At 41.8% G+C, this 14,862-nt stretch overlaps 1 protein-coding gene across 2 annotated transcripts in view; it reads right to left on the reverse strand.

Annotated features, from left to right (window-relative positions):
* Positions 1–4,502: 4,502 nt before the first annotated feature.
* Positions 4,503–14,862, reverse strand: part of vcam1b (vascular cell adhesion molecule 1b) — a 31,095-nt gene continuing 20,735 nt past the window's right edge. Inside the window, exons 6-11 of one of the 2 annotated variants that reach the window (XM_008295905.1) lie at positions 11,257–11,532; positions 8,267–8,569; positions 7,355–7,627; positions 6,462–6,722; positions 6,140–6,342; positions 4,503–6,099 (exon numbers count right to left, since the gene is read on the reverse strand). In XM_008295905.1, coding sequence (XP_008294127.1) covers positions 6,182–6,342; positions 6,462–6,722; positions 7,355–7,627; positions 8,267–8,569; positions 11,257–11,532 — 1,274 coding nt within the window. In that variant the 3' untranslated portion in view covers positions 4,503–6,099; positions 6,140–6,181. Of the gene's footprint in view, positions 6,343–6,461; positions 6,723–7,354; positions 7,628–8,266; positions 8,570–11,256; positions 11,533–14,862 lie in introns of both variants that reach the window. The other variant, XM_008295904.1, reaches the window with a different exon arrangement.

Consider the following 14,862-nt stretch of genomic DNA (forward strand, 5'->3'; position numbering starts at 1 on the left):
AATAAGATGGCCCAAGACCCTTAAGACACTTAAAAACTAATAAAAGTACCTTAAAATCAATCCTGAAACACACGGGGAGCCAATGCAGCGATTTTAAAACCGGTGTAATGTGCTCCCGCCCTCTGGTCCTCGTCAGCACACGTGCGGCTGAGTTCTGTAGTAATTGTAGGTTGTAAATAGATTTTTTGGGAAGACCAGAGAGCAGGGCATTACAATAGTCTATACGACAGGAGATAAAAGCATGCATCAGCACTTGTATTACGCAGTCCCTCACTGCGCTGGCTGCCATGCGTAGGCTGTCACTGCATGGCAGCCAGCGAAGTGAGGGACTGCGCAATCCCTCGCTACCTACACTGGATGCCTGCAGTGACAGCGTGCTGCTGTCTGGATGTCGCCAATAACATGGTTCAAACACATTTAATATGTGAACTGATTTTCCATAGTTCAGCTGATGTATATAATAATGTACAGTGTTTTCTTGTTACCAACTGTATGTGCGTAATCTGTTTCGTGCTCTGAGTAAGGCAGCTGAGAAGAGGTTTTCGGTGAGGCAGGCAGTTCTCTTGCATCATGGCAGGGGGCGCTCTGATCCCAGACATGCTTCTTGTGACTTCGTAGCTGTAGAGTAAGTGACAGCGAGCGAGACGCGGTAAGATGTACAGTGAGCAAGTAAAGTGCAGCGACGGAAGTTAAGGAGACTTTTACAAAAAAGTAACGGATATTTTTGTCCAGAAGGGGCGGAGCATGGACTTCATTTAAAGGTAAAGGTAAGACCGCAATAACTTAAAAAAAACAAACAACAACAAAAAAAAAAAACATGCGTTTTGTGGGCTACAGCTTGTATGTGTACAGAATGCAGATATGAAACAGAAGTGCATATATTTGTAAATCAGATTCTGATGAAGTAAGTGCCTCACCGCCCGTCACTGATATGCATGTACATGATTTTTCAACGGTGAGTTCAGTGTAGAGGGAAAGTGTTAAGCTTGGACAATATTGAAAGTCGCTAGTTAAGCCACGTAATGACCGCATTCATGTGCAAATTCGGCTATTAGCATTTGAGCTAACGCGAAGCGGTGCTAACGGCTAACGATGATGACCGTTAATGTTAGCCACAATTTTCAGCTACAAGGTATGTCTCACCTTGGTTATCAGAGGGAATGTTTGAAATTTTAATAAAAGTATATGCTGTTTAATAGAATGTGTAGTTTGAGTGCAGTTACAAGTTGTTGAAGCTGAGGCTGAATTTTAGTGTATTTTCTATGTTACCAGTAGGCCTATGGTAAATGAGGAAAATGAAGCAAGCAATTCATTTAAGCCTTAGTGTTGCAATATTGTACTTTAACTGGTTTAATGCTGAGTCATTTAATTGTATATTCATGTACTTTGTGCAGTTGTTGTAAAGGTCCAAATTTAATGCTGATTTAATGTAACGATAACTGTTAAGAATGCTGTTGATCAGTATAAGATACAATAAGAGGTGATGTTGGGTTATAATTTGATGTTGTGTATCTTGCTGAGTAGATGAGATACCAGTGTAACCAAACAGTAATCCGAGGGAAATGTTATGACCTTATCCATTAGGTCAGGTTTTTGTGAAGGGAGGAATTTGACCGAACAGAGCAGGACCAGAAGTTCCAGTGAGCTGGAAGGCGAGCCACCCACCTTGGAGATCCTAGACTGAGGGAGAGTGAGATAGAGCGATCCAGTCCCTGAACTGAGGATTAACCACACTATCTGTACACTGGTTTGAAAGTACTCATCTATACACTGACTCATTGGACCTCATTGAATGGATACACACACACACACTGGGCCCCAACGATTTTTTTTTCTTTCAGTGAAGAACAGAAAGAACTTCTCTTTTTTTTCAAGTGTGCACACTTAAGTTGTCTAATTTTAGTTGTTTGGGGTATTTCACACTGTGACATTTTCAAATTTTTTTAAGATATAATCACTCATATGCCATTACTGTGTGTGGTGTTCATTATTGTCATTCATTCACCCAAGGCTCCAGTTGTTCCAAAGGATCTTCTGACACTGGTCCATTATTATCTGCTTTGAATCCATCCATACCAATTCAGAATTACTCAAAACAGGTGTCACACACGCTCCCATATACAAAATAAAGAATATCAATATAAATATAAAGAAAAGACAAAACAACAATAATATAGATAAAAATAAAAAGAGACAGTAACTAAGGTGAATAACTATGTAGATATAGCAGCATCAATGAGATGCTGTAGCAGCAAATATACATTTAAAGTCCACAGTGCCTGGTGACACATATTAACTGGAATGTTGTGTATATTAAACAGCAGTGTATGTGTTTGAGGTTATTCAGAAGTCTGATGGCCAGAGGAAAGAAACTGTTTGACAGTCTTGTGATCCTTGATTTCACACTCCTGTCCCGCCTCCCTGAGGGCAGCGGTGTGAAGAGTGTGTGCTGTGGGTGTGTGTGGTCTTTGTTGATGTTGTGGGTTCTCCTGATGACCCTTCTGGTGTAGATGTCCTTCAACGATGGAAAGGTCACTCCAGAGATGTGTTGTGCAGCTTTTATTACACGTTAGGGGGCCTTCCTGTTCTGCAGGGAGCAGGTCCCAAGCCACACAGTAATGGCGCTGGTGAGCACACCCTCAACTGCACCACTGTAGGAGTTGCAGAGGATTTCAGGAGGTGTCCCAAATTTCCTCAGCCTCCTAAGAAAGTACAGCTGTGTGTGCACTCTCTTTGTGAGTGCTTTTGTGTTGTGGGACCAGGTCAGATAACTGCTAATATGTGTAGTGAGGAATTTGAATGTTTAATGATGTTTAATTGCTTAGAAAATGTGGAATTTCACAAGTTATGTCTCTTATGTAGATTATCAGGAATCAGATATTGTTTATTGAGGTGTAAATGGGAAGCTGCAGTTCCCCAAAATCTCTACAATGTAGTTTGAATGAACAGTAGAGACACTGTAGACATATAACTGGGAAATACAATATTTCTAAAATAAATTAGAAGCATCCTTTAAAAGAAAGAACTTGATCTCTCTACACTTGGGCCTTTAATGCAGTATCATTTATTTTATGTCGAACTGAATGAACTTAAGAAACAAACCCGATGAATAAAACATGTCTCACTGTCCACATACTTTTGATCAACAATCAGAATTCATGTAAACAATTTTTTAAAAAAGCTGTTTATGTAGCTTTCAGCAACTCCTCACAGTCTTCTTCAGTTAACAGAATTGCTTGGTTGCTATAGAGATAGCATCACATGACCTAAGCAGGCAGCCAGTGGTCATGTCAGCTGACAGACTGTCCACCGATGTGGACAAGAGGTGAAGCTGAGAGCCTAAAAAACCCCTAAATAGACCCTGAGAACAGACTGTCACAGTGTAGTCTGAACTGAAACCGGTCCAAAGACTCCAGAGGTCTGAGCCACATTCACTCCTCTCTTCACACCTCACATCTGAGGCCTTCCTGTTTCCATGACAACAAGCTGAGGAGCCAATCAGCTTTATACGAACAAAAAGGCACCAGAACATTTTTATGCCATCTGTTTAGCTCATTGCACTGCCATCAGTCTGAAAACAGACAGAATTGGTGTTTCACTTGGTTACTGTGGTCTGGTTTACCCAATTAGTTTTCTGGTTTTTAGAGATTGATGAGGACGTGTTCGGTGGCCATGACATCTCTGGGTGTTTGGATTTTCATTACATCTTTAGATCTGAATGACCCCCTTGACGTTTTTAGCTCTTTCTCTCCTCAGGATATGCATTTCAACTCCACTATAAATCCTCAGGGGCCTTTAATACCAGGAATCTTTCCAGTTTCATCTTCTCTCACCCACCTGACACACTGAAAGGAGACTTGTGGCCAGAGACAGATTTTGAGACAGCAGACCCGTAATATGAATATTTGTATACGGGTGTATAGACTATTAAAGGTGGAACGCCTTGTGATGACTGGTCTGCACCAGTTTTTGTGGTTGTTTTGTGAATTTTGTCGTAGTTATGTGTCTCTTTGTAATCTTTTGTGTCTGTTATAGTTGCTTGTACCTTTTTTGTGGTTGTTTTGTGTGTATTTTTGGTCATTTTGTGTGTTTTCATGATTATCTGTTTTTTGGGTCTTTTATAGTTTTGTGTCTCTTTGTGTTTTTTTTTTTTTAATTTCCTGCAACATGTGAGTTTCTAAAAATAAATGTTCATTACTGTGTTGCTTTATGTTCCTAAAGTTGCAGCAGCTTTAACGAACAAGGAGAATTTCTCTCTGAGCCTGGAGGGTTTTCCAAACCTGCAGTTAGAAAACACTAAAAAGCAAAGTCTGTCTTTTAAATGTCTGTTAGCCTGAACTGCAGCTTAGTTGTCACCATGGCTACCAGCTGAATCGCCCTGAAGACTTCCAGTAAACACTAAATCTTACAGAAGAGAAAGAGAAAGTTGTTCAATTGCAGGAAATTCCCAGAGAAAACATTCTCAGGAAATTAGATCACACTCCAACATTACTCAGGAGAGGTGTGAGGAAATAAATATCTTTAATAAAAGCCAACAGAAATTGTACACATATACATAAAACCCAAGAAAACCTATTTCTATATAATCACTGAAGATGCCGCAGTGCCAAACCAACAGAGATTAAGGGAAACTGAAAGTGAAGCACAACAAAAACCTTTTAAATGAGTTCAGCCAAATCAGTCACCTGAAGATTAGTCTATTTTCCATCAATGGCAGGACAAGCAGTAAATGAGTCACAGGCTGAGTGTTAAAAAGCTGAGCAGCATTTCTCTTTCAGCTTTGATAATCAGGCTGAGTAGCTAAAGGGACATTTCACTGGGGAAAAAAGCTCAGACTCACTGATTCAACAGAATCTGGTGAAAAAATGAATTCAAAGGCTCATATCATTTGAGCAATTGGTCATATCCTCTATTATTTTCCCAGTGGGACTGTTGAACTCGCATGTTGAGGAGAGGCAGTCAGATACTGGAATATCCCAACTGAATGTCAGGGTTTGATAGTCACATGTTGCAAGGATGCTGCAACATCTTGGAAGGTTGTAGCCACAGGTTTAAACATCAAAAGCACATTTTTGGTTGTGGTAGCTACGTATTAGGAGGTGGACTATTATGAAAACAAGTTAGTGTGGTAACATTGTGCTTGGACACCAGTGTTTGCTGGAATGATGCATTCAGGTGCTAATATTTGGTAGTCACATGTAGAGACATGGTGGCCACATATTGTTGTTAGTAATTTGTGATATGGTAGCCACATGTTGAAAGTATTAGTCATATGTTGGATTATCAGAACCACATTTTGGAGTCATGGTAACCAAATCTTGACAAGTAATAGTCATATATCGAGGCATCAGTCATATAGATACTAAAGTCACATTTTGGAACTGTTTCATATGTTTGAAGGTGGTAGCAACATATTAGGAGAGAGGAGCTGCATGTTTGGTGAGGGTAGTCTCATGTTGAGAGGCAATAGCCCCACATTCACAAGTACTAGCTCTGCAGCCGTATGTTGGAAGATTATAGTTGCATCTTCTCAGTTGTTAGTCATATGCAACGAGATATTATGTGGCAGCCACATACGACAACATTAAAGTCACACGTTAGGATAAGTTAGCCATATGTCACAAGGTGGCAACCACGGGATGTGTTAGGGCCCTGCGTAACCCTAGTAGACACATAATCAGAAATAGCAGCACAAATTGTGAAGATGTGGTTTTCAAAGAGTGGAACTTGATAGCTGGGAGACACATTTTCAAAGGTGGTAGTGACAGGTTGCAACACAAGCCAAGTACTGAAAGTCAGTAGCTATGTCTTAGGACCTGATAGCCACCAGTTGGAATATAAAAGCTACAGGTTATTGGACATGGTAGCCACATGCTGTACCCTAGCAGCCAACTGTTAAGACATAGTGGCCCTATATTGGTAGGTGGTGTGACAGGTCAGGATGTAGAGGTCAGCCATATGATGGAAGCCAGTACTCACATATTGGGACATAACATTCACACCTTGGCATATCAAAGCCATATTTTAGGAAGCACAAACACCTGTTGTAATAAGATGTTGCACTTCAGTAGCCAAATTTTGGGAGAGAGCAGCCAAAACTTCAGAGACGCAGCAGTCACAGTTTAAAACTTGAATTGAATTTGTTATTCACGTCAGTGAGTCTGTTAGCTCAGTGTCAGCCTCAGGCTGAAGGTGGAGCAGACTGGGGCAACTGATAGAAGCCTTTCTTCCTGGATCTCCTGAGGTAGTCGAGGAGCAGAGCAGAAGCTGCTAGCCCAGTGGTGACGCAGATGGCTGGGATGATAATGACGCTGACATGGGGAGGAAGTGCAATGCTTCTCTCTGCACAAAAAGAAGTAGAAAATAAACTAGTTTGTGATGGTAAATCTATTTTCAAACTTTCTTATTTAAAAATAGACAGAAGACAGAATGATAAACTTGTTTGAGCTGGTCTGACTGACCTCTGACGCTGATGCTGAAGACTTTGACCTGGTATCCGAGGTCATTGGTCACGTTGACCTGGTACAGCCCAGAGTCTCTGGCTGTGACGTTGACCAACAGGAAAGTGCCATTGCTGGAATATAGCTCCGTCCCATTAGTCAGCTTCTTTAGAATTACAGCTGACGGCGGGAAGCTGATGGTTTGGCAGCAGACTGTAACATTTTGTCCCTCCTGTACTACCGTAGATGGCAGGACGAGGACTGTGGTGTTCCTTGGAGGAGCTAGACCAAAGAAAACAGATCACAGTTACAGTTCTCATTCATTGTTAAGTTGCTTTGCATCTGTGTGACAATGATAGCATGTGCAAAGAAAAAAACACTGATAAGGTATACAAATGTCATCACGGCTGTTGTAAACAAACATGGTTTACCAGTTAAAACAGTCCAAGAAAACATCACAAGTACAAAATGTGATATTTGGCTGCTGTCTAGCAAGTTAAAAAAAATTAACTTGTGGCATTTTTGAAAAACATGAGTACTCAGCCTCAGCTTTTACACCTCATTCTGTTGGTGTTCTGTTGTATTCTGCTGGTGTTTGTGTGTTCTCATTTTGTTCTGCCATATTCTGTGGATGTATTTTTATTTTGTTTAATGTATGAAATTGGAGAAAAAATAATAATAAAAAGACCTCTGACATGTTGATCGTATGAATTTGCACCAAAATGCAAAGATGCTGATTTTGCTATGATATATATATATATAACAAAGAAGACTAAAAAATCCTTAAATTTGACAAGCTGACACCAGAGAACATTTAACATTTTTTAACTGAGAAATAGCTAACTGATTACCCTACTAAATATTGCTGTGTTTGTAAGTTATATACTAAATTATATTTTGGTGTACTGGATGACCTCTAACAGTGATGGAGCTGGACATCAGCTGGGATCCATACTGGTTGGAGGCTTCACACTGGTAGACTGCAGAGTCTTCCAGCAGGGCGGAAGAGAGGCTGAAGGTCAGTAAGGATGAGGAGGCTGGGTCAGATCTCTGAAGCTCCGCCCCATTCCTTCTTAGCACCAGTATGGGGGGAGGAGCTCCATCTGAGCAACAGGTAAATGTCACCTGTTGACCCTCTACCACATCCTCACTTGGACTCAGTGACAGGAGGGTTGTCTTTGGAGGATCTGAATCACAAAAACACAAGTTTAACAAAACCACCGTCTGACTATAACAAAACTTGAGTTTAACAAAAAATTAAGTTATATCTGATCTTAACTAAATCTAAATTTGAGGTTAGTTAAACCTTAGTTTGAGTTTATCAAAATCCCACAGGTTAGGTAAACACAACCTGTATATGTTTAACCAAATCAGAGTTGATGGTCTGTCAGTGTCAGTGTATCCCAGTTTTTTATGTTTTGTATTGGCTGAGGCAGATCAGGGAGGTGCAAAAAGGTGAAGCATGGTGGAAATAATTCTGACAAATGCATGTTTAAATCATTCTTCAAACTGACTGACATCTGGGTTTATCAAAACCTGAACCTGAATTTCTTCAAACCTAACACTGGATTGAGTTAAACCTGAACTTGAGTTTATTAAAACCTGTACATGGATTTAGGAAAAATAGAGTCTGGGCTCATTAAAACATGAATATGAGATTGAGAAGACCCTGGGGTTTAGGTTTCCAGGGCAGTTGCCTCAGTTTGTCTGATTGGTATTCTGGCCCTGTTTCTTTGCTTGGTGCTGGTCTGTGGCCTGAGAACAAATGTGTTGAGCTCTAAATCCTTGGAAACCAGATTATTACTGTGGTAAATAAAGACACTCACAGTGGACCTGCAGAGGGATACTTGTCCTCCTGGACCTCCACATGTCTCCATCTTCCGTCAGCAGCTCTATTCTGCAGGTCAGGACCTGCTGATCCACCTCAATCTGGTGGTGCAGAATGGATGAGATGTTCTGTAAGGAACCAGAGAATGTAAATGATTCCGACATCAGCGTCGTGTTCCCCGACAACCACTGGATCCTCAGCTGATTGGGTGAGAAGACACTGAGGACATCACAGTGAAAGTCTGCCTCCTGGCCCAGCAGCACAGGACCAGGATCCTCCAGAACTGGTTCAGACGGAAATGCTGGAGAGAAAAGAGAACACACCACAAATTTGTTTATCTTAAGGCAAAGAAGGTCTGTTGTAGAAAGCAAGTTTAGTGAATGCTGTGCATTTATAATCCCAGAGATGAGGGAAACACTGAGGTTTCTGTCGGACAGAGAGGCAACTTGGCTGTCCTTCCTAATGACACAATACAGGTAAAAAAATAAGGTGTCTAGATTTAGAAGCTACAACTGTTGCTTCAGTGTCAGACACATATGTAATCAACATTTAGGTATATCGGATATATCAGAATGACTAAAGCTAAACATTAAAGGACTCAAATCACAATTATGAAGTTCATGTCTAAAGGAAGTTCATGTTCCTGTCCCCAGTCTCAGTGCATGAACTTCTGTGTGAACTGAGTCAGCCTGCTGAAGCTCAGCTGTCTGATGAAACCACTTTATGAGGATTACTGTCAGAAACGTTGACTTATCTCCTCTTTTCTGTCTCTGTGTGGGAGTGTTTCATAGTGTTTTATTTAAAGTTGTCAGAGGGGTAAATATGTGTGCGTAGGTGCTGGGGTATTTGATATCTTTCTCCTCTGTTGTGTCACGTCATGACAATAGAATGTTGGAGTTTGTCCTTCAGAGCTTAGATTTAAGGATGAGACCTGAAATAATCCAACATTTTGTTTTAATATCAACAAACTGATAAAAGCATCTGTCTGTGACTCCCAGGCATGTTAGTAACTGCTCACAAAGACTGACTTTTATCTTGACAGAAAAAAAAGCTACATGATTTTTGAAAACAGTTGGTCACTGTAGTTTATAGTTAATGTTACTCATACAGGAAGAAAGTGCATTTGTTGACTATTGTTTTTCAGTGTATTTTGGCCAAAAAAAGAAGAAACCTGTCACATGATGCAATAGTGATGTGTTTTTAAAAGTAGGGTTAGGATTAGGGTTGGATGAGACTTGCAGGAAAATACAGTTTATCACCAATTCAGTCTTTAAAAAGCAGAGTGGTGTAAGAAAGTGTTGCCGCTCTGTAAACCCTAAACCAATAGCGTAAAGCTCTGCAACCTTCAACCTCTGCTATCAGAGCAGCATAACTGAGTATGTACTTCTCAGTGTGAAACTAAATTCTGATAAATCACAAGTGGATGTTTTCTTTCTCTAGACTCCCCTCAGACTTACAAACAGCTCAGAACATCTGCACAAAGAAGCTTCAGATCAGATTTATGAGCAGTTTTTCTTTTCTGTTAAACCTTGGGGATTGGAACTCTTGACTTCTGCTGAGCTACCTGAGTATCCATACTGCTGGGAATATTCAGAAAGAGAAATCAAACAATTGCTTTTAATATTTACACAAGTGACCTAAATTTTTACTTTAAAGAAACATTTTGCTTTATTTCTAGATTTCTGTATTCCTTCCTATTTATAGCTTTTTTAGTATTTATAATTTGTGAAGCCTCATTACAGTCTGACCAGTGACTCTAATAACCTCATGCACACAACTGTCTCCTTTCAATTACTGTAATTAACAAATAAATTTCAGCATTTTTTTTGGACATTATGAGGAAGGTTAGCTGGAAAACACAGGATTTGTAAAATGAACATAAAAGTACAATAGGTGAGAAAGCTCAAAATATTTTTACCACCATGGCAACAAATCTCTTAATACAATTAAAGCCGCAAGCAGCGTTGGTCGGGTCCTCGGTCTGCGTTGGACCCTCATGCCCGTCTGACCTCCATTTTGACACAATTTAAACCTGCTTTAAGTTGAAGGAGCCATTTTTCTCTCTCTTCTCAGCCTCAGCCTGTCAGTGAGTCACATGACCAGCTGCACTGAGCTGTCAATCAGCATTAAAGCTGCAGGTGATGATGTCATCGTTCTTCATGCCCCTGGCTGAGAGAGTGACATTTTTACTCACTTTAACTCTCCCATACAGCCACAATTTTCACCAAATGTGTGTAAACAACCTATTTTTGTGGGAAATCTTGTTAGAAAGCCCTCAGTGTCATTTCTAAAGTTGTAGGACCTTTAGTTTTTTGTGTAGATGACCAAATGACACAGCATGTCTGCACATGCCCCCATAGACACCCATACAACGTATGAGCCGAGGCTGAGGCAGCTCATCAACTTTAACGGCTCGCCATTCGAAAACCGGTCGAGAAACGCCAAATCCCTTCAGAACTTTTGTACATCAAGGCCTTCTCTGTCTCCTGTGCGATTTTCAAGCTGGTACGATTTACAGTGTCAGACAAGATAATTTTTTCCCAAAAGAAGTTTTCGCTAATTTTTTTTATTTTGAAAGGCAAATAGTGGACTTACTGTTTGACATAGGCCAGGGGTGTCAGTGCGAGATTTGTGGGTCTCATTGAGACGAACATTTTGATGTTGGTTTGATCTCTGTACGACATTCCTACTGGGCGCTAGGACCATTTAAGTGAGTTTTTCTGTAACTAGGTGGCGCTAGAGAGCCTTTTTGTCTTTTTTTTTTCATTGTAGATCACACAATAACCCCACTTTGTAGGTGACACTCTGTCCTATATTCTGTAGTTGTGAAAGTGATGAGGACAATTCTTTCATATTTCATTCTTTCAATTTTCATATATTCATGACTTATCGTGTACTCCTCTCTTAAACTCTGATTATTTAAGTGTAAACGCTATTAGTAAAGTCATAAAGACCTACTGTCGGGTGTAAAACGTGTCTTAGACTCACAGTAAATGTGGACCTGGATGTTTCTGGTTCTCATGACGGAGTCACACTTGGCCTCACAGCTGTATTCTCCCTGATCCTGGAGGTCCAGGTCCTGCAGGTGGAGTAGAGACAGTCCGTCCTGTTGTTGCGTCTTCTTGAGGACACTCTGGTCCTGGTCTGTCTTCCTCCAGGTGAGGGCAGGAGGGTGAAGACATCCGGAGGCCTTACATGTAAGAATCAGAGAAGAACCTCGCTCTGCTGACACCTGAGGACTTGCTTCCACCTCTAGGGGGTGAGCTGAGAAAACAACAGACATTTACTGGTTCAGCTGAAACTGAAAACATACTAAAACCACATTATTCAGAATTAACCATCTGGATTTTAATTAATCTGTGGAAAAAAAACTGTTTCTAAAAAATGTTATGTGTGATTTAAGTTTAGAAAGTGAAACTGGTCCCAGATCAAACCACAGTAATATTTGATTTTAACTCACTGGTCCCAGCTATATCTACATCCAGGCTGTGGAAAACGTCACACAACAACTTAAATAGAGCTCTTTAAACAACCAAGTTAGGACAAAAGTATGTGCCATGTATTCTCCAGTGTGGCCAACCTCCACATGGTGGAAGTGAAAAGCAGAGTAAAGAGCCCCTCCAAGGGAACAACTCCCCATGACTGGTTCAGATATGGTAATGAAACCTGGGTCAAAATCAAAACCCAAGATGAAGAAGTCAGGGGACAGCAAAGTTAAGTTCACAAGGGGAACATCAGAACAATCTTTTTGGACTGTGTTGTGCACACTGAGGAGGAGGAGGGAAGCCCCAACACTGAAGTTCACAGGAAAGACCAACGCCTGCGGTTTTACTCCCACCACTCCCTGGAACACAAGCTCAGGCTATCAGAACCTTACAGTAATAGGCTGAGAATGTCTATCCAAGGTGGAGGAAATAGAAAAGGAGCACACACCTATTAAGAAGGCACTGGAAATCTGTCTTAAGGACAGCAAATGTTCTCTTTCTGGACAGAAAAGACATGATTAGAGCGGAGTGAAGGAAGCCATCTATGGGAAATTGGAACAGCCACCTCCATACAGGGAAGGGGTCTGTGACACCACCTATCAGGTACTTCGAAAACAGTCCTGAGATGCCTCCCGAGACAGTTGCACCGCCAGTAACATGTAAAAGTGAGGGTAAGGATAAATCCTTATACTCTCCAACTAGACATTTAAAATTGGGTTAACCTATGGGATGAGAAGTCAAATGTTTTCAAAAATCAAAAGTGAGAAGCTCCTCTGTTACAGCACTAAGGTTTTGTTTGTGTGGCTTTTAACATTACAAGTGATGGGCTATGTTCAAGAAGAAACTAATGCTTTTCTGTATTACCACAGTCACAAAAATGTAAAAGGTAGTCTTCTTCTTCCTTTCAAATGGAGCTAAAATCTTTAGCTGAGGTTCAGGAGCAGGAACACACCTCAACCACTCCCCTTCCTGCTGTACATCTATAAATACCACTCTGCCCTTCCCACTTGTTTGTTCTCTCTTCTCGTGCATGGAGCAACACACGCCATCGCTCAGCCACGCTGCCAGTCTGAAAGTTTAGAAAACTCTGGCTCACCAAGAACCACTCATCCATCAGCCCTCCGTGGTGGAACATTCAATCCGGCTCCAGATCTCCTCCATGCCGATCAACTGAATCCACAACGAGGCCCCGGAGACAAAGAGATCGGCATCACTTCAGAAACGCCATTAACTGCGTCGCTCATCACGAAGAAACGACTTCAATCAGAACTCCTCTCTCCGTTCTCCAGCCACTTCAGACACATGAGATCCCAGCTATAACCAGGGAGGCTCTCCTCAGGGATGACCAAAATGTAATTACTCCCTCATCAACTTTACTCACTCTAGTGCTGATGTCTGAAGCAGGCATCCCCTGCATAAACAATTTTGGCTCATTCTGGCACCGGGACGTCAGCCTAATTCATCTCTATCTTCTCACTCAACAAATTTGGTTCCCATTCTGGCATTAAGATGCCAGTTTCACCAGCCTCATTATACCTTATCAACAGCAAAAGATGTCAGTGTCACATACCTCCATTGGCCACACCAACAAGTCGCCCACGAGGCATCCGAATCGGGCATTCAGACCACCTCAACTGGCTTCCCTTGACGCAAAGGAGCAACAACTCTGACACAAGCTTTCTTCAGGGTGGCAAGCTCCTCATCCTATCTATAATGCTGTGCTCAGCTAACTTACAGAGGAGGCTCATTTTGGCTGCTTGTACCTACAATCGCCGCCTAGAGCTTATGACCATAGGTTAGGGTTTGGACTGTGGTTCGACTGTTGAATCGAAAGCTTCGCTCTCTGGCTGAACTCCCTCCTCATCGTGATGATCCAGTGCAGTGCCCACATTGCTGCTAATGCCACACCATCCACTGGTCCATCTTGTTCGCCATTTTTCCATCACTCAGGAACAAGACCTCAAGCAACAATCAGCTCTTCAGAAATGTGCTTTCTGCCGGCTGGGGGTTTCTTGGTCAACAAAGATCTCCAAGTTCTCGTAGCTTCCTCAAAAACCTCTCCGGCCATCCTCAGCAGCATTCAAAAATCCACCCCATCGTTATCACTACCCTCTCATAGAAAAATGGTGAAGCAAAATCCATCCTCATTCACCTTGCTAACCTCGCCCTCATGAAGAAAGTCAAAGCAACTCTCCCACAGGCATGCCTCTCATGTACACCTAACCTGGCAGTCAGTCTGCAACCCGTTCCTTGTCCATGCCAAACTTATCCCAGGCTACTGCAACAATATCACTGACTCCCTTTACGCCATCTGTAATAGATTCTGCTCCTCCTTCCGTCATTCAACTAGCTACATTCAAGCCAGCTCAATCTCGTATTGCTCACTTCTATCTGGGGCTCAAAATTCCCATGATACCTCCACATTATAGCTTATCTTGATCATTTCCAGTGATATCTGCTTGCCTATCCTAAGGCATCGACACATTCCAACATCTTACCTTCCAGCCTCTAGCCAGCACTCTAGAATCAACATTTCTATCAGCCTTCCTTTGTTCCTGCGACGCACAGAGTTCATTCAACCTTCCTGCATCTCCAAGGACTGCCCGGTCTAGTCACTCAAACAAAGTCAAACCAATCAAGCAGGTAATCCAATGGCCACCATGTACTCCAAGCTAGATTCACACCCAAGCCCTTACAAATCCATCTGACACCACATACAAACCAGAAAATTCTCAGGATGCTTCACCTTTCGACCCGCAGTTTGTTACAAGGACCAGTCAAGTCGCAACCTCAACCTGACTCCTCTTTCACTTAAAGCAAGTCCTGATGACATCCAGAATCCTAGCACATTCTCTGGCCACACCTTCCGTGTTGACACAGCTTCCAGTGAGGGGTTCCGGTCCACATAATCAAAGCCATGAGTCTCAAGTGTAACTGCTTCTCATCTGCTCCAACCCTCAAGACCCATGTTATGTCAGCTCAATTTCATTCTCATGGGATGCTATTTGGGGGCTCCACCAACCCAGGAGCCACTGCTGATCCCTGACTAGCTTCAGATCCCAGACTAAGTTTCAGTTTATTGGTGTGGTCCTAGCTCAAGAAACGGAAA

This window comes from Stegastes partitus, unplaced genomic scaffold (assembly GCF_000690725.1).
Source record: "Stegastes partitus isolate 25-593 unplaced genomic scaffold, Stegastes_partitus-1.0.2 Scaffold1083, whole genome shotgun sequence".
In the NCBI taxonomy this organism is placed as follows: Eukaryota; Metazoa; Chordata; class Actinopteri; family Pomacentridae; genus Stegastes; species Stegastes partitus.